Source organism: Rhipicephalus sanguineus, chromosome 3 (assembly GCF_013339695.2).
Source record: "Rhipicephalus sanguineus isolate Rsan-2018 chromosome 3, BIME_Rsan_1.4, whole genome shotgun sequence".
Taxonomy (NCBI): Eukaryota; Metazoa; Arthropoda; class Arachnida; order Ixodida; family Ixodidae; genus Rhipicephalus; species Rhipicephalus sanguineus.
Genome location: NC_051178.1, coordinates 3,070,417 through 3,098,026, shown reverse-complemented (window position 1 = coordinate 3,098,026; position 27,610 = coordinate 3,070,417). Strand labels below are relative to the sequence as shown.

At 43.4% G+C, this 27,610-nt stretch overlaps 1 protein-coding gene across 2 annotated transcripts in view; it reads left to right on the top strand.

The window, feature by feature from the left end:
- LOC119386408 (ATP-binding cassette subfamily C member 4) overlaps positions 1-27,610 on the top strand; it is a 1,176,877-nt gene that overhangs the window by 44,658 nt on the left and 1,104,609 nt on the right. Inside the window, exon 2 of one of the 2 annotated variants that reach the window (XM_037653719.2) lies at positions 27,350-27,460. The exons of the other annotated variant lie outside the window; for it this stretch is intronic. Within the exon in view, the coding sequence (XP_037509647.1) occupies positions 27,350-27,460 (111 nt within the window). The remainder of the gene's footprint in view (positions 1-27,349; positions 27,461-27,610) is intronic. 2 annotated transcript variants of the gene reach the window in all.

The window sequence follows — 27,610 nt, the reverse complement described above, 5'->3', positions numbered from 1 at the left end:
TTACATCATCCTCTCGATGCAATCATCATTCACAGAGTGAATTGTTTTTGCTAACGCATTTGATAAGGCCTGTCATAAACATTTACTTTAAAATTAAGTCATCTGGACTTCAGCACTAACATCCTTTATTGCACTGGATGCTTACTACCAAACTGCACTCACTTTGTAACCACAAGTGGTCCTTACTCACAACTTTTACGCATAACTTTTGGTGTACTACAAGGTTCACTACTCCGCTAGGCCCAGTTTGTTCCTCATTTATACCAACAACTTCCCTTCCTTGCTATTACCCAACATTCACTCACCATTTGCTGATAATGGTGTTATCGCTTGTGAAACACAGACAATTTTTATCACCTGCCATGATTACTGTAGCTAACTGGTGTGAACATTGCTAAATGAAAGTAGGTGTTAGCGAATGTAAAGTCATGCATGTGTGCTGAATAACAAACAGAATGCAAAAATATTACTTAAATATTTGTCGTTTGGAACCTGTTAGGTATTTTAAAAACCTGGGTGTGCAGATATCTGTTAACTTCTTATGGAATACCCTTACTGACTACGAAATTAGCAATATGCTAACCAAGTGTTTGGCTTGTGCCATAAATTTTCGGCCACGCCATTCTTAAAAATACTTCTTTATTCTATCCTTGTACGACCAAACAAAAATATGCCTATGCATGTGCCTTTACCACATTTTGTAAGAAATTTATTCATTGCCTACAAACAAGCCTTGCAAATGCCTTTTGCCCTGCTTGACGCTTTAGTGGCCTCAGCGCACCGTAAGGGCACAGGGCCCCCTTAAGAAAAACCTTATGTGTCTTACAAGTGACTTGGTTCAAGACCGACTGTACAATGACGGTTCATTCAATGTGATATGATACTATGGTTGATGAATGAGTTAGTTGTGGAGTGTTGGATAATGGTATACCTAACTTGTGAAAAAGAACCAAACATGCAAATTTATAATGAAGAAATAGTGGCATCAGTGCGAGGTTGGTTACTGTGGCAGACCCATTTGCAGTTCTATTGCAATTACAGAAGTTGAAAATTGAATTATCTTGAGTGAGTTCTAATGAACTGGTATTTAGTTTGTGAATAGCTGTACTATCCTAAAAATCATGCACAAGAGCAAGGGAGGTTTTTGGTACAAATGAGGAACAAACTGGGCCTAGCTGAGTAGTAAACATTGTAGTACACCAGAAGTTATGCTTCAAAGTTGTGAGTAATGGGCACTTGTAGTTACAAAGTGAGTGCAGTTTGATAGTAAGCATCCAATGCAATAAAGGATGTTAGCGCTGAGGCCCAGATGACTTACTTTTAGAGTAAATGTTTATGACAGACCTTATCAAATGCGTTAGCAAATTCGAAAACAATTCACTCTGTGAATGATGATTGCATCCAAAGAATGATGTAATTTATAAGTAAATATAAAATAATTAAGCTGAGTTTAACTTTGATGTGTATTTTTAAATTCATACTGAGTAGTGTAGTCTGCAGTGTAGGGCAATGTAGACGTATATTGATTGCTGAAAAAGTTTTGTTAGAATATCAGAAGGCCACTGGTATTTTCTTCGTAATTTTGAGAACCAGGATGTGAGTGTTTTGTTTCAGCAAATAAATTAGTTTTGCGACACCAGCCACATGAACAATCACTGGAGTAACGACGACACAATCATTCTGGCAAGTAGGACATAGGCAATCATTGCAGGAGACAGAAAATGTTTTCACAAATGTGTCATATTAAGAGGTGCAGTGCATTCTTCATGAGGCACAAGGATAGATATAGCAATGGGTTTTCCAGAATTATATGTTCATCGTGCACGGGTTAATCATAGTCCAAATTAGGCTAGACTTAGAGTTCTTTATTGACAGTATATGCGCCAAATGCAGACTTATAAGCAGTTTACAAGTGTTTTGTGGAGTGATACAGGCATTTTTTACAGTTAGATAGCCACTTCCGATGGTCACTGTACCAAGAGCATCAGAATTTGAGATAATGTAGTAAGATTGAATGTAATGTTTTGTTAGTTCTGGAACTTCAGTGGCGAACGTGTCTCAATTCTGCTGGTGCAAAGAATCTTTAAAATTCAGTGTAGAAAAATGCAGTTAGCGTGCTATATATGGCAGTAAAGCTTACTGTTTTGTAAATATATGCGCTTTCTTTAGTTTCTCTGCTCTGGAGGTTGAAATAATTGAGAAGCAGCCCAGGGCTCTGTCCTTGGGCTGCTCCTATTTCACACATATATTAAAGATCTTCCACTGAAAGTGTGGTCCAAGATATGCCTTTTTGCAGATGATCGTGTTTTGCACCAACCAATAACACAATTCATAAGACTGCTCTACTCTTCAGCAAGACATCCTCCTAATCTAGGCATAGTGCAGCGAATCGTGCAGGTTCGTCAGTGTAAGTAGGTGCTCCCACGCATCTTTTCACTGTGGTCGTGTTTACATAGTGCCTTTCCACTACCAACAAAGAACTACATTTTAGCTCAGTGCGAGGCGTTTAAGTATCTAGGAGTGCATATGTACCTAGTGACTTGTTCTGCACAAATCATATGAATGAGTTAATGAATTCCTGCAACTGGTTACTTGGTAATCCATGCCCAAAGTTGTCTTCAGTACCACCTAGCTGCAGTCAGACGAACTGCATACAAAGCCTTAATTCAATCTAAAGGAGAATATGCCTGTACTATTTATGACAACCATCAAATTAGCGTAATCAATTTTCTGGAATCGGTCCAGAAAAAAATGTCCATATTCCGTCTTTTGGACTGCTCCTACAACTGAAGTGTTTCTGCTCTAAAAACTAGGTTTTGTCTTCTCTCACAGGCCTCTTGCCGCAAACGTGCTCCACTAAATTTTCTTGCTACTTTCTTATTCACTGCCCCAAGAGACTAACTCATCATTCCAGCACATCGTTTCTCTCACCACATGCATCAAAATGCTGCTTATCTGCCATGTTCCCATTCTACTACTTATCAATGTTCATAAATTATTTCTGCTTCCTGACAATGTCATGCCCTTCCTCCTGACAATGCCCTAATCACCAGTATATTTCTCGTTTCAAAGCTATTTTTGAAGATGATCCGTAAAGCTACGAAATCTAACATGACCGGCCATTTTTTCTGTCTGCCCACCCCTTATGCGATGTCCCATGTCGGAACCTTTGAGTTATCCTGAATAATTAGGTGAATAAATGAATGATAATGCAGATATGCAGTCTCACTCATAGTAGGTAGGTACATAATTTCTAACTATGTATCATGGTAGAATGTCAAAACAAGGTCAAGGTCGGGTGTATACAAGCCACATCAGATGGTACACGTGCCGGCTGTGTTACTATTTGTGATAATGAAAAAACTCGGCACTAGTATTACTCCTTAGCTTACGACTGAAAAGAGAGAGCGAAGGCGGATGATCGTTTCAGGTTATGTTTGGAAGATTGAAATCTCCCAGGAGTAGGATATGGGTTACGAAAGGAATCACACGTGAATAAGGTTTAATACTATCATATAGCTAATTGAAGAATATAGGTGTTGTGGAGGGTGAGCAATAAAGCATGGTATATGATAAAACTATTTATGACTACGACATACATATGGCGAGACAGCTTCCAGATCCTTATTTGAATACATAATAAAAGATGTACTGGTGTCATTCGCTATTGCCAACAGGGCACCACTTCCTCTGCATGTCGCACAATTGTAGCAAGGAACAGAAAACTGCATGGCACCATTGCATACTTCTGTTGTAGTGACATGTGCACACAAGCACATTAAAGTAAGCATGATCATTTCACAAAGAATGTGTTCATTGCAGACAATAACAAATGATATAGTTACAGACCCACTTAATTCTGACATTGGAGAGAATGTAAAACTGAAACTTGAGGAAGTGAAGGAATTGAGCCAATACCTCTCTTGCTTTCTATGCCGAAGGATGTGGTGGAATGAAGCATGCAGGCTCAACATTACAGCTATGTTACTTAAGTTAAAGAAATAGCATTGGCAACAAGGGAGATGGTCTCCTCGGTTCGGTATTACTCTGGCAGCCAATCACAGAAGCAAACAATATTGACATCAAGCAACCTTTTTAAAATGGTTTTGATTGTCATTTTAGCATCAGTTCAATAAATGATCAGGCTTTTCATGTCCCACTTCAACAAACTAATGAAGGACATATAAGTGTACCAATATTCGATTGTAACGCAACTACAATTGCAACACGAGGGGTGGCTTTTTATTGCACCCAGGAAGAAAAAATAGGTATTTCGTGCGTATTTTGGTAATTTATTGTAATGCGAGGGTCGACTTGAGGTAGCAAAAATCTTGAAAAAAACTCGCATTACATTCGAGTAATTATGGTATGCACTTATAATATTGTTTTCGCAGTTATCGCTTTATTTTGTTTACATGAAAATTTTGTAGCGTCAATTACTTGCAGCTACATGAAGGAGCAGTGGCGGCTGACATTATAGGGCAAGGCAGGGGTTTCAATGCAGAACCAGTTGTACGTTTTGCTGTTCAGAACTGACTTATCATAGCATATCAGAAAAAATAATTGAAACGCTTGGTAGAGGCCTGGCTCCTATTAAATGCTATAGATTTGCTTTGTGTGGAATATGTGGAGCAATAAAAAAATCTTAGCTTATACAGATCTCTTATGCTTGATTTAACTGCTAGAGACAGTTTTCAACATAGTTGTAGCATTGCATAATAAAAATTTTCTTACCTGCTTAGCTCACAGCTGGTCTGTTCAATCGACCTCAATTTATATGCAGAGGATCACAGCAATATGTGTGTGTGTATTGCATCATAGTGATGATGCAATATGATGATTCTATTATGCATATATTCCATCATAGAATAGTCTCCCGATTAAAATTAATTTATCAACTATACCATGATCACTTCAAAATACCACCCGAACGTTACAAAATCGCCCCGTCCATGTGCTTGATCATACTCATCACAACATGACAGTTAGGCAACCATTAAGTCACCTCAACGTGCATCAACATTCATTAATTCCTCATGCTCTTTCATTGTGGAACAAGCTACCGGAAGAAGTGGTTAATGCTGACACAACACAATCGTTTGCCCATCTTGTCACTAACCTATCTCTTGATTTTTAAAATGCTCTCATATATTTATGCTCCTCATTGATGTTGAGAGTTTTTGTATTTTTTGTACCTTGTATTTTTTAGTATATATTACGTTTGTGATATTGCCACTGACATTTATGTACCCACTCCTGCTACTCTTGTGTTGATGAGAGACTGTTTGCGGATGACTGTGATATTCACTGGGGTAAAAAGTGTTTCTAACCACGTCTTGCTCAATGATGCTTTGTGTTCTGTTGACGAATGGTGTGAAGAATGGAACATGAAAATCAGTTTCAACAAGACTACCTGTTGGTCGATATTAAATAAGAAAGTGCCACTGCCGTTTACGTATAAAATAAGAAATAAGGAAGTTAAGTGATCAAGTCAGATAAAATATCTGGGTGTTACAGTTACTTATAATCTAACCTGCAACAAGCATATTAAGAATATTTGTGCTTTGTCTGAATGTCAGCTGGGTGTTCTAAGGTGAAAGTTAAGAGATGCCACACATGAAACAAAGCTGACAGCTTATAAAACAGGAGTGCGGCAAACTCTAGAGTATGCTAGTATAATCTGGGATCCATACAGTCAAAAGCTAGCTGATGAGCTAGAACAGATGCAACAAGTGGCAGCCAGATTTTATTATTCATACTACCAGATCACACAGTATTACTCCACAGGGCTAACCTCCAGACGCCGTCTACGTGCAGAGAAATCACATGCTTGAAGTTGCAGTACAATTAAAGCACTAAACGTAGAGATCTTACCTTGTACGTGGCCCTCTAGCCAGAGTGTCGCTGCGTATCAATCATCCATGTGCTATTTTACCCTATACTATAAAAATTGATGTATTAAAGTTTTAGTTTCTGCCCCGTACAATTATCGAATGAAACAAGCTCATGGGAGACCTAAGGCCCGGTCGGCGAAAGCTCTGCAGCATTATCAATAAAGTTGTTAGCAACCAAACAAGCTCGATTCCAGTGTATTTGTTGATTGTCAATGAGCAGGAGTTTTTCAGCAACATTTGGAACTGCAGTCTTTGTGCATGGTATTGTATAATATCTTTTACCACCCCTGTAACAGCCTGTGATGGCTTCCAGTATAGTAAAAAAATACACACGCACACACCTATATACATACATGAATCTAAATACATTACATTCATAACACAGCACCTGAGTCGTGTTTTATTCATCAAATCTGTGTTCCACTCTTGCACTGTTCAACGAAGTATTTATAGTGCCCTCACGGAGGCCTCCACAATCAAAGTGCATTTTGTGGACTCAAGTATATCAGGCATTTCTGCGGTTGTCCTCAGCACAACACACAGGACAAGGATATTTTCGTCATTTCTGGACGTCCTGAGGATGTGTTGTGTTTTCTGAGGAGGTACGTATTGGCGCATGACCAATGCATACAATCCGTTCTTCGTGCAGCCTTATTTTATCTCCAAGAAATCCCGTGATGGCAATATCAGGCGGTGAGGTTGAACATTTTCGGAGTAACTCTAGGCGTTTCTTTAAATCACAGTGCCACGTCCTCTGGGAGAGAAGAGCAAGGGGATATTAGAGAAGAAAATGTCAGCCCCTTGAATCACCTGTGATGCCAAGCACAGCAATATTCAGTCGCGCAGTACATGCTGTGCTTTACACAAACTATTCTTCAGTGTTCCTTCTTAGTCCTTGGCGATTTCGCGCTAGCCTGTTTTGAAGATTATGAACCAACTACTCCAGCAACGTATACTATTAAACATATCATTATCTTGTGTTTCGAACGTTCAACGGAACTTCATTTAATTACCAAGCCTTGCTTGTCTTAGTAGTTTGGTAAGTGTGATTTCACTGTGGTTGTTTTCCTTACTTTTTTCTTCATTCCTTTTGTTCTAAATGTTCCACTTTTCTGTGTGAAAGACAAGACTGTCTCGTCTTTTCCTGATCTGAGGCCCTGCCTCAATAAAACCAGCTAACGTGCAGTACAGACAATGAGCTCCATTTATGTTTGCGCAAATAAAAGTAAATCATACACTATATATTTATCTTGTAGTTAGGGATACTAAAAACAAGCTTAAGCAATAAATTAGCACTCTAAATTATGCAAACAAATATACGATTGCTGAACAGGATTAGTGCGGCAGTGATTCCACCCCTGCACTGTGGTGTGCTAAGCGGTATTCACAGTGCCATCCTGATATAATCAATGTAAATTGCATCAAATACAGTCTCCGATGTCATAGAGACACGCTGCACAGACCCCAGAAAGGGAATGGATAATTATTCCGACTGCTATTTCTTTCTTTGCCTTTTTCTCCCTTTTATTTCCTATTTTTTTCTCTTTAGCTGCCTTGCTGTGTCTTTGTTTCTCTATGTCTCAGTGTAGTCGGTCTCTCACCTTTTTGTTTTCATCTATTTGTTACTTCTTTCACTCTTCCCCCTCTCTCTCTATAGTCGGTCTCTCGCCTACTATCTGTTTCTCTGTTTCTTTGAAACTCTTTCCTATCGGTTTCTTTCTGTGCATTTCTGTCTTCGTCTCCCTCTCTATTCCTCTCCTTATCTCTATTTTTCGTCTTTATCTTTTCTTTCTATGTCTTTGGTTGTCTCTCATTCTGTGTGCAGTTAGTTTTGTCGCCTTCTATCTTTTTTTTTCTCTGTTGCTTTCCTTTCTGTCTATTTCTCGGTTTCTATTTGCTCCCTCTCTCTATGTGTAGTCGGTTTCTCGCCTTCTATCTTTTTAAGTGCGAATGAACTTTATAAGCGACCCTGAATCCGCCGTCCCATAGCAACGGCGCGAGGAGCGGAGAGGAGCGTCTGTAGCAACGGCGCAGCGACGTCACGCCCCACGTGACTGCGCGCGCTCCGCCCTCCGCTCCGTGGCTGCGCGCGCCCCGCGCATTGCCTGTGGTGATGAAGGCCGGCGGCGAGACGCCGAACGAAAGCGTGCGAAGCGAGCCGAGCACCCCGAAGCCGATCTGGCGCGGGGACGCGCGATGCGTGAGCGAGCGCGGGCCCTCGAATTCGATCGGCCGGACGCGCGCTTCAAGCGAGACTTCCTGGACCGCAGCTTCGGATATAGCAGCGCGGTGTGCGATCGACTGTGGTTCGACAACAACCTGAGCCCCATCTCGGGCGTGTGCAACGCCGCCAACAAGTTGAACGCGTTGCGGGTTCTTTGGAACGAGTTCGGAAGACAGATCATCATCATCAGTAAAAGTACTTTGCACTTAAAGACGGCCAGACCTCCGTGGATCGGCTGGCGCGTGCTCTCTCGCTGCCGTCTCCTTCGCTCGGCTCTGCAGTTTAGTCGCGCGCGCCCCCTCATAGCATCATCCCGTGCTTCGCACTTCCTCATAGTCCCCTTCGGGGAAATGCGGGTTTTTTAAATGCGAAGCATTTCTTAGCGAACTTCTGCGACTTTGAGCGTATCTATCTATCTATCTATCTATCTATCTAGCCGCCTACGACTTTGTGCTCGCTTGGTCGCTTGGTTAATCGAATGTACACCAAAATTGGTATGGCATAACATGACTGTATGACGAACATGAACGACAAGTCATAACATGAAAATTATGACACGCATGTCATGTACAGCATGATTTACATGCCACGCTCATGGTGCGCTGGCGGCCGTTTCGCTGGCTTGATATACACCAAAATTGGTATCTTGTGACGTGACTGTGTAACGAACATAAATGACAAGTCATAACATGAAAATCATGACACGCATGTCATGTACAGCATGACTTACGTGCCACGCTCATGGTGCGCTGGCGACCGTTTCGCTAGCTTTATATACACCAAAATTGGTATCTTGCGACGTGACTGTGTGACGAACATAAATGACAAGTCATAACATGAAAATCATGACACGCATGTCATGTACAGCATGACTTACGTGCCACGCTCATGGGGCGCTGGCGGCCGTTTCGCTAACTTTATATACACCAAAATTGGTATCTTGCGTCGAGACTGTGTGACGAACATATATTACAAGTCATAACATGAAAATCATGACACGGATGTCATGTACATCATGACTTAAGTACCACGCTCATGGGGCGCTGGCGACCGTTTCGCTAGCTTTATATACAACAAAATTGGTATCTTGCGACGTGACTGTGTGAAGAACATAAATGACAAGTCATAACAAGAAAATCATGACACGGATGTCATGTACAGCATGACTTACGTGCCACGCTCATGGTGCGCTGGCGACCGTTTCGCTAGCTTTATATACACCAAAATTGGTATCTTGCGACGTGACTGTGTAACGAACATAAATGACAAGTCATAACATGAAAATCATGACACGGATGTCATGTACAGCATGACTTACGTGCCACGCTCATGGTGCGCTGGCGGCCGTTTCGCTAGCTTTATATACACCAAAATTGGTATCTTGCGACGTGACTGTGTAACGAACGTAAATGACACGAGTTAACATGAAAATCATGACACGCATGTCATGTACAGCATGACTTACGTGCCACGCTCATGGGGCGCTGGCGGCCTTTTCGCTAACTTTATATACACCAAAATTGGTATCTTGTGACGTGACTGTGTGACGAACATAAATGACAAGTCACAACATGAAAATCATGACACGCATGTCATGTAGAGCATGACTTACGTGCCACGCTCATGGTGCGCTGGCGACCGTTTCTCTAGCTTTATATACACCAAAATTGGTATCTTGCGACGTGACTGTGTGACGAACATAAATGACAAGTCATAACATGAAAATCATGACACGCATGTCATGTACAGCATGACTTACGTGCCACGCTCATGGGGCGCTGGCGGCCGTTTCGCTAACTTTATATACACCAAAATTGGTATCTTGCGTCGAGACTGTGTGACGAACATAAATTACAAGTCATAACATGAAAATCATGACACGGATGTCATGTACAGCATGACTTAAGTGCCACGCTCATGGGGCGCTGGCGACCGTTTCGCTAGCTTTATATACAACAAAATTGGTATCTTGCGACGTGACTGTGTGAAGAACATAAATGACAAGTCATAACAAGAAAATCATGACACGGATGTCATGTACAGCATGACTTACGTGCCACGCTCATGGTGCGCTGGCGACCGTTTCGCTAGCTTTATATACACCAAAATTGGTATCTTGCGACGTGATTGTGTAACGAACATAAATGACAAGTCATAACATGAAAATCATGAAAGGGATGTCATGTACAGCATGACTTACGTGCCACGCTCATGGTGCGCTGGCGGCCGTTTCGCTAGCTTTATATACACCAAAATTGGTATCTTGCGACGTGACTGTGTAACGAACATAAATGACACGAGTTAACATGAAAATCATGACACGCATGTCATGTACAGCATGACTTACGTGCCACGCTCATGGGGCGCTGGCGGCCTTTTCGCTAACTTTATATACACCAAAATTGGTATCTTGTGACGTGACTGCGTGACGAACATAAATGACAAGTCATAACATGAAAATCATGACACGCATGTCATGTAGAGCATGACTTACGTGCCACGCTCATGGTGCGCTGGCGACCGTTTCGCTAGCTTTATATACACCAAAAATTGTATCTTGCGACGTGACTGTGTAACGAACATAAATGACACGAGTTAACATGAAAATCATGACACGCATGTCATGTACAGCATGACTTACGTGCCACGCTCATGGGGCGCTGGCGACCGTTTCGCTAACTTTATATACACCAAAATTGGTATCTTGCGACGTGACTGTGTGACGAACATAAATGACAAGTCATAACATGAAAATCATGACACGCATGTCATGTACAGCATGACTTACGTGCCACGCTCATGGGGCGCAGGCGGCCGTTTCGCTAACTTTATATACACCAAAATTGGTATCTTGTGACGTGGCTGAGTGACGAACATAAATAATAGGAGGTAACATGAAAACCATGACACGCATTTTCCTTAGTGACATACAAGACGATGTATGCAGCTCTTTGCTGGCTGCTTCGCATTACATCGATTCCCACAATGCGTGGGATCTGCCGGCTTTTCTTTGTGTCTTCCCTTTCTATCTATTTGTCTGTTTCTATTTTTTCTCTCTCTCTGTATTCGTTCTCCCATCTCCATTTTCCTCCTGGTAACCTTCATACTTCTCTCCTTCTCACCCTCAGTGCCCTTTCTAATAATCTTGCCGTACTGCATATACTATTCAAGGCTATGCTCTCCTCTGCAAGCGGGCCTGGATAGCCGAGTGGTTGTAGGGCTCGCCTTCAAGTAGTTGGTTCACTGGTTCGAATCTCACCTCGACGAAATTTCTTTTTTCACCAAGAATTTTTGTTCTCTTCCCTTCTATTTTTTTCTGTTTATTTCCTCTTTCTCTCTGTGCTATAGTTCTCTCGCTCATGAAGTTATTGCATCGTTTGCCGGACAAATCGGCACGCGTCTTCTGGTAAAAAAGCAGAAGAGGAAGAAGGCGACGGCGATGACGAAGATGGCGCGTGCTGGTTCATGATGATGATAATTTTCTATCTACAGTACACGGCCAACCTCAACTTCAACAGCTGCGCTGTAAAAGGGTGGTTCGCCGTAGGTGGGGCCCATCTTCCAAAGCCACACTGGCCCAGGGTTGCCAGTTAGCTTCCCAGTAGTCATTCGAATAGTTGTGCCTACCCAAACTACCTCTATTGCGCGTACATAATGGACGACGATGAAGGCATGACCATGCTTGTTGCTAGCCTATCACCAGCCTTGTTGCGATTGTTTTAAACATACGAGGGCTATGTTTGTTTTCAAGTTCTAATTCGTTCAAGGTCAAAACCACAGTGAAATTAAAGACGCTTATGTATGGAACATGTAGATACACTTTCCAGCTGCCCCTCTACATAGTCGCCACTGCAACTGGGGCATTTATTGTGGCGTTGTGCCAGCGTTCTTTATGGCCCGACATTGAAGACAGCCACCTATCAGCGAATTCTGTATGCCACTCACCGTTGTCTACACATCCTGCTTCAATGTTCCTGCACTGTTGCTACACTTTGCTGTCACTCATGAAAGCTTTACCATACACAATACTCATTCAACGATGAATTTCGGCTGTTTGCTGCATGCAGAAATCAAATGACACCACGCACTTCACACATAGTGGGAGACTTAATTGTTCGAGGCATGTTTATGCGCCCAGTGTGTGCTCGGAATTCGCAACTGCTACCTCGCAAGATCGGAGGACATACGAGAGCTGCTGTGCAACATATCTGCACACAACGTCAGACTTTCACTATGGCTTTAATTGATTAAAAGACTGTTAGGACCTCAAAAAAAAAAGAAAAAAAAATGAGCGCCGCTTTCACGTGCAAGGCTGGGTCACTGCAGAGTGGTGAGCTTTTATCCTCTAAGCTTTCTGTTTCCCAACCCTTTCGCTGTTCTCTTTTTCTATCTTTTTTGTTTGTGACTTTGTATCTTTTGTTCTCTTTCTGTTTATTTCTTTGTTTGTCTTTCTATCTTTTTCTCTCTTTTTTCCTTTCTTGCTTGCTCTCTGTAGTCATCCTCTCACCTTCTATTCTTTTCTATCTTCCCTTTATCTCAATCTCTTTCTCTTGTTCCCATTTCTTTCTATTTCCATCACACTCTGTCCTCGTTCTCTCCTCCTCCTTTCCTTTCTCCTTACACTCATACCTCTACTCCTCATCCTCAGTTCCCTTTCCCACCCCCTTGCTATACTGTATACAATACAGGGCTATGTTATGCTCTGCTAACGTGACTGGATAGCCGAGTGGTGACAACGCTTGCCTTCTCTTCGACGGTCCGCGGGTTTGAGTCTCGCCTCGCCAAGAAATATTTTTGCCGAGATTTTCTCTCTTTTTCTTTCTTTCTCTCTGTCTGTCTCTTCCTTTCTCTCTATACTCGTTCTCTCGGCCATCCGAGTTATGGCACCTGTGCTGGAGAAATCAGCGCGCATGTTCTGGGAGCGAAGCAGAAGAGGAAGACGACGAAGAGAGCGTGTGCTGGTTCATGTTGATAATTTTCTATCTACGACATATGGTAAACCTCAAGCATAACAGCTCTATTGTAACTCTACTCTGCTGTACAAGAAAGATAGCTTTCAAGCAGATACTTTACTATGCCCTAGCCAAAGGCGAGGGCATAGTAAAGTATTTGCTTGACCTATCTGCATAGTAAAGTACCTAAAGTAACATAGCTATCTGCGTAGTAAAGTGTCTGCACAGCGTGGCATAAACTTTACTGTGAGTAAAGTTTATGCCACGCTGTGATAAATGCCTTAGTTGGAGTGACCACAGTTTAGAGGTACCTGGAAAGTATGCGTAAGTGTTCCAAATGAAACAATATTGTATTTCATTTTGGTTGAAATTTTGCGACCAAGTGGACTCTGAAAAAAAAAGGTCGCCCTCATACTTAAGGTTAAAAAGCACATATAGTTGTGATGAATTAACAGTAGTCTACACTGAGCCATAGGGGTATGTTATATGTTGTGCTTACTGGTTTGCGTGTACTGCTAGCTATCACTTTAATATTGGCATAAAGGGAAAGTAAAAATATGTGCATTCATCTGCTTTTTTAAGGTGGAAGCCTTTATGTCTCATGCGGAGGCTGCACCAACAAAATGGTGGCAGAAAACACGGTACAAAAATATTGCACAGATACAGAAAATAACGGTACTAGAAAAAAAACAAAAAGTGGCAAACGCAAAATGTCCTGAAGCAGCACTGCTGCAACCAAAGCCGTGTCTGAGAACACAAGGTGCCCAACCGAATGGGGAGAGTCGGGGTGGCTGGTGACGTGGCGTATGATGCGCCGTCGCTCCTAACTCATTTCTTGTTCCCTTGATATGAACAGAAATTGGCATAGATAGGTAAGAATGTATGACTCATTGAATGTTAACTTTTACAGCCTTGCCAAATTACATTCGCTGTGATGTTGGAATCCCTAGGCAAAACGAATGCACACGAACTCTTTGCTTATTACGCAGTAAAAGGAATTGATGATGAGAAGTGGTGCATGCACCACGTTTAAAAGGCATTTCAGGCATGCACTCTGTCATGGCAGAACCTGGCGCAAATAACACCCAAAAGCTGTCGGCCACTGTTTGAAACATGTGTTGCGTATAAGACTCCATCGGCAACAAATATGACAAAAAATATTTCATCGCCTTTTCCCTGTTGCCATTGCATGATTACACACTCTGGATTGTAAGCTGAATTGGAAGCTTTCCATTGCAATAAAAAACGAGTACGTTAAAATTTGGTTGCCTGTCTATTTAAGGTATAAATAAGAACTCCTAGAAATTATAAACAGATACACAGCATCTCTAGGAAATAATCAGGCGCTTCGAATCCACAGCACTCTTAAGAAAGGGTAAGTGGCCATTGTATAGCTGGTAAAATCACTTCCTTAGAGCGAAGTAGAAAGCTGCACTACGTAAGCACTCATGTTGAGTGCATATAATCTACCAGCAGGGATGAAATTTTTCATAGTTTTACAAAAGTTTTCTGTTTATTTTGGTGTACTTAACATTTCGAAACATTTGTAAGCTATTATCAAAATATTCAGTTTTACGCATAATGGTTACTGAACCGAATACGACAGTATTCAATTCAATGTGTTATATCATTGAATATTTGCACACCCATAGAATATTTGCAGTGTCAGAATTTTCCTGGTGCGTATTATTCTCCATGATGGCTTTACATGTTTCCTAGAGAAAGCTTTTCTGCCATGTTTTGGAATAGAAGAGCCAAAACTCGTCGATGTGCTACATCGACAAGTTTTCACTCTTCTATTTCAAAACATGTCTCACCAACTAGCCCAACAGTTCACGCTTCTGTGCCATGATCATAAACTATTTTAACCAAGCCTTGATAGAGAGTGTTGTACTTGTACTACATTTGTTTATTGCAAAGCAACTGTATGGTTCACGTATATTCATGTTCGACAAGCACAGTTGTGTAGCTAGGTGAATAATATAATGACCCATCTGGCCTATGACCAATGGGAGGGTGGAGGGTGCAAGAGGGGTGGGGTGGGGGGGAGTTCTTAGGAGTGTACTTACAGGCTGTTAAGAGTGAACACTCAAATCTGTCCTATTGTTGCATGAGTGGCAGAGCATGTCAGTTGAGAATAAATATGAGGTAAGGATTCGAGGCAGGGGAGGTGATAGACTGGCATGCGAACTGTTGGAAGCATTTCATGATGGGGAAGGAGTGATGCGTGTATTAGTGACCCATGTGTTGAAATTTGGAAAGGCAGAAAAGTTTCTTGAGCATTCTCTTGCGATGTTTGTTAATGTTAAATGGCTGTGACGTTGCACCTTGCCATACTGCGCATGTGTCTGTTTCCTTACATATTTGCTGGCAAAGCCACAAATAAAGAAAGATGGAAGTTAACACATATCCTGTGTTCCCTTTCGTTCTGCATTTTATTACTTCCCTGAAGCCATGCACGTACATCTTGCCGAGTTATTGGTTTTGTTGAACTATTTATTGTATGTGGCATCGTTCACAGAAGATGACAACAGGCCATATGCTAAAGCTCCTGTAAGATCACAGGCCGAATGTAACAAGCAGCTTACCTTTGTTAGGAGAAACAGCGCTGACATTTAGGACATGACTGTTCGCATATGTTCTAAGTGCTTCAGTGGAGTCTTGTGAGAATAAAATGTGGTGCTCCCACAAAGAATTTTTTCTCTCTGTACTGTCACCAACCTGGAAAACTATGTAGACGATAAGTAAAAGAGATCAGGTTTAGGCAGAATGATGTGACGCCTGACATTGCAAATGAATGCAAGAGTACTTAATTATCAATGTATTGCAAGTGGAATATTATATTCAATTTGAACCTCAGCTTGCTTTAACATGGTGTTCCTGTGGTTGTACACCTTACCACCGTGGCAGGATTTTGACAGAACTAACGTCTCTGTCAAAATCTTGTGCAGGTGTGTGACGCAAGGAGTCACTGTTTACATCTTCAAGGTACCTCTTACCACCTGTGGCAGTATTGCCAGGACTAACGTCTGTGACAAAATCTTGTGCAAGTGTGCAAGGGACAAAACAGAAGTGGTCACTGTTTACATCTTTAAAGTCCTAAACATGCACACCAGACCATGAATGTACAGTGTCTGACAGCTGCAGTGGAATACAGATCAAGATGGCTGGAGCCATCCCTGTGTGGCGCCAGCTAGACTGCGACAAGCTGCATACTTTTTGCTTGCGACAACTGTGTGGCAACAAAAAAGGGACACCGCAGAAGGAAAGGCTCTTAGGCAAACTTAACGGCTTGGAGTGAGGGAATTCTGAAAAGGTCTGATGTGCCATCTTGCAATAAAGAAGCATCTTTTATACCTAGTCTGTCTTGTGTTAGTAGGAGTCTGATAAACGTAGACAGTACAAGTTCGTGGCTAGAGAAGGATGATGGTGAGGCGATGCCCTCTTGAAACGTTAACCTGCACCCTCCTCCCATCCCCTTTGTGCACTGAAAGTTTTGCTGTCTAGGTATTAGTTCCTTCAGTGGTGCTCCTGAATGTCTTGTGATTGAGCTTGCTCTCACTACCTGCTTTACCCAAGCACCAATCCTGGTGTTGGATTTTTCTTGCTCCGTAGCAATTTTTAATAGAAAGAGGCTTCACGCATTGCGCAAACAAACATAGAGCGTTATATGATTACCATGGATATTCTGTACACAGACCTCCCCTATACAATTCACTAAAGAGTCGCAAATTATATGCCTGACGAAGCTGCAAGAAAGCATGTAGTTTCTTAATGTTCAGCAAGGCGTTGCATCGGGCTAGTTGGTAATCCATAATTACGAGATTTATAGCGCGGAACTTCTACACATTTGCGAGCGCAGATATTGAACGTTAGTTGGAAGTTAGCGCTTGTGCTCGTCGTGTTTCTTTGTCCCTTGTGTAGAAGTTCCGCGCTATAAATCTCGTAATTCTTAATGTTATTTTTTTAACATAAAACATCACCGGACTTTCAATAAAGTTGTTTCCATTCCATTCCAGGCATTATTAACAAAGTATATTCAATATTTTCATTACTTCTAATTGCCCCATTTGCATAAACCTATCTCATCCAAACCATGCTGTGAATCGAATAAATCTTGACCTACAAGGGGTATTACAAAAGTGGCCAGTTCATTTAAGATACCTGCTAGCCCCAGTGCTAACCTCATTAAATTGGAGGGTTTAATATGTACTGCGTTGTGTTAATTCCTTCAAGAAATTTTTAGCATCCGCTTGATAGCTATTTTTTAAAGATTTGGTGATGCATCTCCCCATCTGATGACAGGCACTTGCCTAATTACTACTCCTTATTTCCAGCAAGCAGCCCCTGTAAGATGCTTCAACGCATGCTATCATCGCAGGTCATCATAAGTTTCCTGAAACCACCTTGCTGTTAGTTCTGGCACAGCATAGTTTTCAGAAATCATTTTCTTGCAAAGGTCAACTTGGTTCCTTGACCAACTGCACCCATAATTTTTTACCATTCTTCAATAGCTATTTTTCTTGATTACTCGAAAGAACGCAATAATGTGAACCATAAGCTACTACTTTTCAGAGAAAACTGATGAAGTATAGATGATCATCTCCTATACCTAGCCTGCGTATATACTTCCTTAATAATCATTTTCATTTTGTATCATATTTATGTGAAGGCACGAAATCTGGAGTACCACTGGAGTCTGTCGTAGGCATTTCACACTTCTTTAAAGGTGCGATGCAACAATTTTGAATTAATCCTGCAATAAATTAGAAGAATTGCTGCCTTGCGAATCGCTTGCCACATTTTCATTTACAGAGTAAATGGATAAGGGCTCATTACAGAGGCTGGAGTTGGTGGCGATGCTGTCCGCCGCATCACCACTAATGAGACAGAGGACGGCGCGTGTATAATTAAGGCACACACACGAGCGCGCGTACTATGTGTGCTTCACCGCAATGCACTCGTGCACTTCACCGCATGACAAAACTGTGTTGCGGCAATGTTGACTTTTAGAAAGAATATTAGGTGTCGGGAATGTAAGCTAGACAATGCTCCTAACAATAAAATTTCAGTATTATTTCCCTTTTCATTTGTACACAACTACCTAAAGAGACACTGCTTAGAAAACCGATTGTCATCATCGACGACAGCATGGTTAAGCCACTAGGACAATAACGTCGGGTGAACGCCTGTTCATATCTCGTCGCTTCCAACTTGCGCATTCCGCATCTGTCGCGCGCAGTTACGCAAGACGAAGCTTAAATAAACGTGTTGGTTTAAGTAATTCGCCCAAATGACAGTCCAACTGATAGCGATCGATGCTCGATCACAGAACACACGTACTTATACCACACATCCACGCACGCCACAAGTTGTGCGTGAAACAGACACTGAACACTGAACACGGTGATATCGTAGAACTGGCAGAACTAACAAAACGGCAACGACATGCACATGAATCGCTTTCTACAACACTCTTACACAATGCGACCACGTACGTCCCCACGGGCAGAGGCGGTTCTCGCTGATGCACGGGGCTCACTGTCAAAACCAACACTACACCAACACTACTGTAACCAACACACATCACGGAGAACAAACCACCGTAGAGTTTCTCACAGTTAGTGGGAAACCCTATGGTTACCGTACCAACCGTACTCCATAAACCGCCTAAAAATATTTCTAGCCCAGCGATTCAGCGATTCTACCGCCACCTACTTACACACTTCAAGCCAAGTCAAGCCGGTTTTAAGCGGCTATATGGGTGCGCCGAACGCTTTACCCCACCTTTCATCTCGTGCAACCAGCGCGCAGCAACGCCGGCCGTTGGAAATATTTCGTTCTTCTTTCGGTGTCGCGCAAGCTTCTCTCGACCGCCCGTCCACTGTTACGCATCACGTCGACACAGGCGCCCTAGCGCCACTACGGCAACGACCATATCGCGTACCTCCCACAGAAGGCCGGGTAATTAACGAGCAAGTCGACGGCTTCGACGCGATGTTATGGGATCCTCAAACAGCTCCTGGGCCTGTCCTAATGTTATTGTCCCGAAAAAGTCGGTTCTGCGTTCTGTGTGGACTCAACAAGGTCACTCACAAGGGCATTTATCCACTGCCGCAAATAGACGACGTGATTAACAGCTTGCAAGAAGCAGAATTCCTCTCTCGATTTGTGCTCAGGGTACTGGCAAGTACCCATGGCTGATGACGCTGGACCGAAGACCGCCTTTCCCATGCCCGACAGCTTCAACGAATTCAACGTCATGCCGTACGGACTGTGTAAATGCTTCGAACGCATAATGGACACCGTTCAGTGCAACTTGAAATGGTTCACGTGCTTGTGCTACCTCTAAGAAGTCGTCATTTTCGCTCCGCATTTCTCCACACATCTACAACGCCTGCGGCATGTCTTGACGCGCTTCAGCAAGGCCGGCCAACAACTGAATCTGAAGGAGTGCCGATTTTGCAGCGCAGCAGCTGAAATCTTGGGCTACGTTATGTCCAAGGACGGAAACCTCCGAGAGGTAGCCAAGCATCGGGCCGTAGCCGACTTTCCCAAACCTACGTCCGTCTAAGGACTGCGCACTTTCGTAGGACTGCGTTACTACTCTCGACACTTCATTCAAAACTTCGCCACTGTCATCCCGCCGCTGACAAAGCTGCTCGGAAGTAGTGGGCCCCTGAATTCACGGTCGTCAGAGTGCGACGACAAGTTCGCAAACCTCCGTTGTTTGTTGACGTCTGCTCCCGTCCTTCGCCACTACGACCCCACGGCCCCTACAGAGGGACACGCAGGCGCCAGCGGCGTTTGCCTCGGCGCTATCCTGGCGCAGCGCAAACCAGGGTTCCCTGAACATGCATGGCATATACCAGTCGTACGCTTTCTATAGCCGAGGCCAATTACACCATAACGGAAAATGAATGCCTGGCGGTTATCTGGGGCCTTACATAGTTCCGACCTTATTTGTATGGTCGCGCATTTGATGTCGCTACCGACCGTCATGCCCTATGCTGGTTGTCGTCATTGAAGGATCGCACCGACCATCTCCCGCGCTGAGTACTTCGCCTGTAAGACTACGATATCCGCGTGCTGTATCGCAACGGACGCCAGCATGCTGACGCCGACGCCTTCTCGTGCTCCCCCTTGCCTGACGACAATGTCCACTGCTCAGTATCTCGAGCTGTATAGCGCATTACGGGGAAAGAAGGAACAGCTGAGCAGACTGACACAAGAGGACAGAGCGCTTTTTAGGAGCTTGCTCCTTTTGCTGGGTGTAGTCTCTCCTCCATCCTGCCGTGTACGCTACTTTTCATATAGCATAGCCAACTGTAGCATTCTGAGCGCGCACTCGCGCCAAAGAAAAGACTTCTTCCTCTTGTTCTTCAAGCGCCTTGATGATGATACCAACGCAGGCAAAACCACATGTAAGGCTCATGCGACACAAGCTTTGTACGAACCCAAACGAGCTACACATAAAAAAAGAGAACGAAAGAAACAGAGAAAGAATGAAAGAAAGGAAGAAAGAAAGGAATAAATAAATAAATAAATAAATCATCTTCCCTGGACTGGCGGGGCGCGGTATTGGGAGTTTAGCTACTGTCTCCCGCAGGAGAAGCTGCTGTGAAAGTTTCATCAGACATTAAATTTTATGAGCTTGCTCCTTTTGCTGGGGGGTAGTCTCTCGTCCCTCCTGCCGTGTACGCTGGCTCTCATTGCTCCCGTTAGAGGCTCAGCTATGCTCTCCGTTCATTGAAGAGCGCTCACTAGATGGCGCGCTGCCACACAGGTGGCTCCGCGCACCGCGGCGCGTGCTCTAGTTTAGTTATTTATTGATTTTTGTTTATACATACTGTCAATCCCAGAGGGATTATAACAGGTGGGCAATCTAAGGCAGTAATTAAATATAGTATATAGAAAAAGAAAAAAATAATAAGAAATTAACAAAAAAAGAAAGAGAACATACAAGCACATTTGTCAAAGTACAAACACATTGGTACTTTACTTAAATAACAAAAAAGATCACATAACACCATATTAAGTTTGCGAGGCTATCAAGTCGCCTTCTACTAGTTTTGAGAAAGTGGCTAAGGATGTGCTACTGGTAATGGAGGGGAACAGGTTATTCCACTCTCTGATCGCAAGCGGGAAGAACGAGAATTTGAAAGCATCTGTGTGAAATCTTTAAGGGACAAGGCTATGAGAGTATTTGTGGCTGGTAGTTCTAGCTGCGGATAGCTTTATGTAGTGGGGCTTTATGTTTAGGTGGCCGTGTAACAGTTGGTACATTAGCTTTAAGCGTGCCACTATCGCCCGGGTTTTTGTGGTTGGTAGCCCAGCCTTCTCAAGCGATTCCGTAGGTGAATATGTTCGGTTAAATTTGTTTAAAATGACCCTAAGCGCTTTTCATTGAACACATTCGAGCTTGCTGTTTAGCTTTTTTGTGTACGGGAACCATGCAGTGGTTGCGTACTCCAGGATGGGTCGAATAAGAGTATTTAGGCCAGTAAATTTCTGTGTGGTTGTTCTTGCTGTAATCGGCTTTTTAGAGATAACAATCTTTTTAGTGCAGATGATGTGATGTAATGAATATGAACGTCCGACCGTAGGTCATGTAACAGAATGACCCCTGAATACTTATGTTTCGTGACTTTAGAAAGGGTAGCTGAATTGATGACGTAACTGAAATCGAATCTATGCTTTTTTTCTAGTTATGGATAAGAGCGCGGACTTTTTTCGTTGATGTTCATTTTCCAATCACTGCGCCAAGCTGAAACCGCCTCTAGAGCCGTATTTGAGGCGATATGGTCATCGTGTGAGTTGATTTCTTTGTACAGAATGCAATCATCGGCAAATAAGCTGCATCCTACCTTAATAGATGAAGGCAGATCGTTAGAAAAAAGAAAGAATAATACCGGCGCCAAAATGATGCCTTGCGGTACGCCAGAGGTCACCTGTACGATTGAAGCTTGGACATGGTTTAATTCCACGAACTGCGACCTGTCTGTGAGGAACTTAGTAATCCAGTCAAGAATTTGGCCCTTGCCCAAAGAAAGTCGGAGTTTCAAGATGATTTCGCCATCCGACACCCGGTCAAATGCTTTCGAGAAATCTAGCAGAATAATATCAATTTGTTTTTGATGTTCAATGCTTAATGAGGCGTCATGGACCACTTTATGAGTTGTGTTACTGTAGACATGCCCTGGCGGAAGCCATGTTGAGAAGGGGACAGTATTTTGTCTTCTTCAAGGTGTTCTGTTATGTGCTTTAGGATTCTGCTTGATCAGTTTAGCAACCGTACATGTTAATGAGATGGGCCAATAATTGGAAGGTTCGTTTTTGTTTCAGGACTTATGTAGAGGAATCACTTTTGCTATTTTCCAATCCTTTGGTAGGGTACGCAATGACAATGATCGGTTAAAAAGCAGGCACAGGTATATTGATATCCACTCGGCATGTCTTTTTTAAAAATGCGTTAGGTATGTTGTCCGGTCCGCAACATTTTTTGCCACCCAACTTCAACAGTAAGTTAAATACTCCCGCTTCTGATATGAATAATTGTTAAAGAGATTTCTGGTCTCTAATTTCGACGTGAGGCTGTCTTCCGTCATAAATTGTAAAAATCGATTGGAAATATCTATTTATTGTGTTTGCGGAATAGACGTTTTCTGCAGGCGTATCATGAGTCATTTCAAGGACCTTGGGATTCATGTATTTCCAAAATTTTGTTGGGGAACTTTTTATGAACCGAGGTAGAGGTTTCTCAAAATAGGTAGACTTGGCTGCCTTTATTTTATTTTTCATGTCGGTTATGCCAGCGCTCAGATTTTGTCGGCTATAAATATTCGGTTTCTCTTTTAGATTTTTCCTCAAACGCTTCACCTTTCTTTTAGCATGTCTAACGTCACGTGTGACCAACGGCTTCATCTTTCTGGTCTTTTTTCGATAGAACGTGGTTTTGCAAGAAATATAGAACAATTTCTTTGAATTTATGCCACAACAGGTCCATAGTCGCAGTGGAGTCAGAGGCTAATTCTTGAAATAATAGGTATTCGTCGGGCAGTAAGTCATGTATTGCTACGTCATCAGTTTTACTAAAGTCTGGAAAGGTTTCTTATGCATATGCAGGCGTTTTACTGCCATTTATAGGTATCCTACAATAAGTTAATTTATGGTCTGAAATGCCATCTAGTACATCTATCTTTGCTTTGTGTATCGGAAAGTTATCAATGAGAAAGATTAAGTCCACTCAAGTTGTGCCCTGTACACGTGTAGGCTGCGTTACTATTTGTGAAAGTTTTAAAGAAAGCATTAAATCGTAAATGATTTCTGAGCAGACTGCGGTACTGCATTTATTCCCAGTTGAAGTCAGGCAGATTAAAGTCCCCCACTAGAATAACTCTGGCATTAGATGAGTGACGCCGGATATACGTGCATAGAGCATCCATACACTCAAGGTTCGATGGAGGGGCGCGCTTTGCACACCCGAGAATGATAACGTGGGTTGTGAATTTTAGTTTGCAAAATACAGCCTCTACATCATCTACGTCTGGAAGTAATGTGAAAGGGATTCTCTTACTTATAAAGACAGCTACGCCGCCGCCTCGTGTTCGTCTATCCTTGCGTACGATCGCGTAGTTTGCGGGGTGTTAGCTCAGTATCTTCGATATCACCTGTTAGCCACGTTTCAGTAACGGCCAAGAAATCGGGTTTGAGGCCGATAAGCAACGATTTTAAAGCATGTAATTTGTACATGACGCTGCGCGCATTCACGTTTTCAAAAGTTATTAAAGACGATGGTCTTTCTTGGGGTACTTGAACGGAGAAATTTTGGTCTGTCTTTCTGTCTTTCTGTTTGTCGGCACGTCACTCGTTTCAGCCACTCGGCCAAAATTGAACCACTTGCCCAAGGGCCAGCCATCTTGAACGGCTGACTAGGTTCATACTTGTCTAGGTACATTGTCGATCAAAAAGAAAACATTACGCATATCTGAGGCGCAACATCACTAGGTAAGTATTAGGTAGTGTGTTCCTTTAATGGAAAATGCATACATACGTAGCTCTAAAGACCCTAGTTTCTTAAGCTGCGCTGAAAATGCGGCTGCGCTGAAACTTGCCTTCCTCCGTGCCCTCTGCACGAGCTCATTGTTGTGTTTCGGTTTCGCTTCTGTATTGCTTTGTACGAATGCCATGAGGCGCTGCTCTGGCATTCCTGTTTTACCCAGGCGACGTGTAAATAAAAGAGTGTGCGGAAAGTACTAGTTGAGTGCGGACGTTTCTTCTGCTTCGGCGCTTCGCGCCAAACCGCGTGTTCGGTTTGGCTGGCGTCCCCGCCGGTCGCGTTGGTCACCGCCGGTCTTCGCCTGCTGCTGCGCCGGGACTACCAGCCCTCAACACAGCACTCATTATTCCCGACGTATTACCAGATGGCGTCCATATCTCACGCAGCGCCTCTTCTATCGCCTTTAGACGACGTTTGCAGCGAAGCACGCAGATACGCGGCCAATTTTTTTCGTGTGATGCCCTCGTTGCCGATGCCTTAACTCCTGAGTCAGAGGCTGGGTCTGAGCTAGTTGGTACACTGACATTATGGTACACTGGTACACATGATACACTGAGATAACTCCTGAGGTTTGGGATGAACGTGTTTTGTTCCGTTTACTGAGGGTACTTCTGGCTTGATTGTAAGGAAAATTAAAGCCGTGCTCGTGATAAAAGTAACTGGTTGATGATTCGTTTGCTTCAGATGGCTGATATAAAGATACTGTTTGGTGATACTAAAAGACAGGGGGATGAACATTTGAGATGCGTCAAGTGGTCTTGCGACTTGACAGTTGTTTAGCGCTGTTCGATTCCGTGTCCCACATGTAAACGTCATCATTAACGAACAACGTATTGAAAACGAGGTGAATACGGTCACCCTCCTTTCTTAAGCTCTTTGAAAACTGCATTAGTTTGCGTATTGTGTCGCGCACGGCCTCAGAGTCGTCTCGTGTTACGCTTAGTGTTGTGTTTTTCAGTTTGAAGCACTTACTCAAAATGGATTCGACTTCTTTGTCGTTAAAAACGTTAGCAATGATTCGACGCTTCTTATCTTGTGAGAACCGGCCCAGGCGGTGAGCTCTAGAAATAGAGGAAACAGATATGCCAAAATGGCTTCAACAGAGCTCTTTTACGATTTTCTGAGGGGCCCCACGACTCGGAACTATCAGTATCGGCGACTCCGTAAAAAGCAAGTTAGGCCGGCGGGAGCGGTTTTCCAAGTCATCTATTTGATCTTGAATTCTTGAAAGCTCTTTCTCATGCGTGAGGCCAAGCCCGGAATTGCTCCCTGTCACCTTTGACTGTAACCCATCAATTATTACTTGCATCTTGGAAATGCTTTCTGCGTTCGCGGAAGAGTGCTGTGTCCAAACTGACTGAAGTTTGTTTTCGAGCTTGCCTACTCTTTGCGTCAGAGATTCGAAATCTTTTTTTTAAGGCGGCATGAAGGAGTAAAACCTGGTTCACGGATTTGAGAAGGCTCACATTGTTAGCTTCAATACGTTGCACGCTATCAAAAACTGAATTAAGCTTCTATTCCTGAGTTTTAGTCATGAGACCAGGATTTGATTCAATGTCACCTCCCAGGAGCAGGAGGTGTCGAAGATACAATGTACACTCGCGAACTGCTTCAGGGCACGGAAGTACGACAAGGACAGGACCATCTGATCGGAAGCTGCTAGAGGGTAATTTGGAAAGGCAGCCAACCTGCAGAGCGAAAAGACAGATGCGTAAGCCTTTTGCTGTTTCCTCTATCGTGCCTCCGTGCCCACAGAAGAGATACTGCTGGTTGCCTGGTAATATCGTTTCCAAAGTTGATGACGTCGTCGTCGCGGCTGTGCATCGGTGATACTCCAGGGGGCGTTCCATGCGCTCGGACAGGTTCACGCAAGTTGTTTCCAACAGGCGCGGATCCATGGCAGGCGCGGCTTCGCAAATTCCTCCCAAGGGCGGGAAGTCGTGCGGTATCCCAAACACCGACTAACCGGCCGTGATCACGGTGAACTGCAGAGCGACAAGACAGATGCTTAAGCCTTTCGTTGTTTCCCCCATCGTGCCTCGGTGCCCACAGCGCTAGTTCGAGTATGCTAGTTCTCAGTGCTGCCGCTAGAGACGCAGCTGTGCTCTCCGTTGATTGAAGAGCGCGCACGTGATGGCGCACCGCCACTCAGGCGGCTCCGCGCTCGGCGCGTGCTCTAGTTGGATAGTAGACCGCTAGAGGGTCGCGCCCTAGATAGCGCTCGCTATTGGTGCGTTTCCTTTCTCTTTCGCCGGACATCGCTCAGTGCACTTCGCTACCGCTACTCATGATGAACACCGAAGAAGCCAAGGCAGCAGCGCGGAGGGCTCGCAATGCAGCAGCAGCGCGGGCTTGCGGCCAAGACCCTGCGGTGAGAGATCACGAGGCCGAAGAGACACGCTAGCGCCGACAGCAAGCACAAGCCACTACCAGCACCGAGGCAATATACAAAGCCATTATACTAAAAGGAAAACGTTCCTCCGAGCTTATGTATTCCGTAAATAAGCTGTTGAAGAAAATGTATATACTGCATCAATATGTAAATTTGTGTATATAGTGCACCGATATGTAAATTATCAACATTGGGTAGTTAATGTGTATATACAATCACACCGCAACAACTCTCGTGTCACTTTATATGATGATGATGATTGAGCAGATGTAGAGAGGATTCACGGTATACCGGATTTAACCTCTGGAGCAAGCTCCTTCGTCATCATTCACTTCATGGATATGCTGTGATTTCTTTCTGCATTCTTTTTCTTGCATTCTTTTAGATTGCAAAATAAATAGTAGAAGCCGCCAAAATCGCAAAGCTGGGTAGCGATTGTGTAAGTACGCCGTCCCTGTCCCTGTCAGAAAAACAATTGTATTTTTTGAACATGCATTAGTTTTGTGGTTGGTGCGCATATCTTGTATAAAAGGTTATGCTAAGAAAATATCACTTCTCTGCACGTCTCCTGTTAAAATCAGAATGACGAAAGAGTACTTCTGTGCGCATGACATCTGGCTCTAACGTTTGAGCATCACCACTGTATATATTCGTGCTTCGGTTGAAATAAACCATTTTGTTGAAAGTTAGCGCACGTGTTGTGTCCTCCTTTCTCGTCCTTGCGTCACAATGCGCTGAACTTTTTCTAACAGTTTAGCCACCCGGTGTTTAATACGGACTGAATAGAGAAGCGCTCTCCTTCGTTGTAATTACCTTTCTTCCGCGCAGCTGGGTGACTCCGCTGTTCCGCGAGGGCTACCGACGCACACTGCAAGTGGAGGACCTCTACGCTTGCCCAAAGTGGGAGCGCTCTGAAAGCAAGGCCGATCGACTACAAGCGTGAGTGCTTCCGTCTTTTTCTACTTAATCTGGTTGAGAACAATTGACGACTTGCATGCCGTGAAGGTGAAGAGACACAACAGAGTTTGCAAGCCAGTTAGATGGAGGCTTTGAGCAATGAATGTCGCTGAAGCCGACGTTTCCACATAT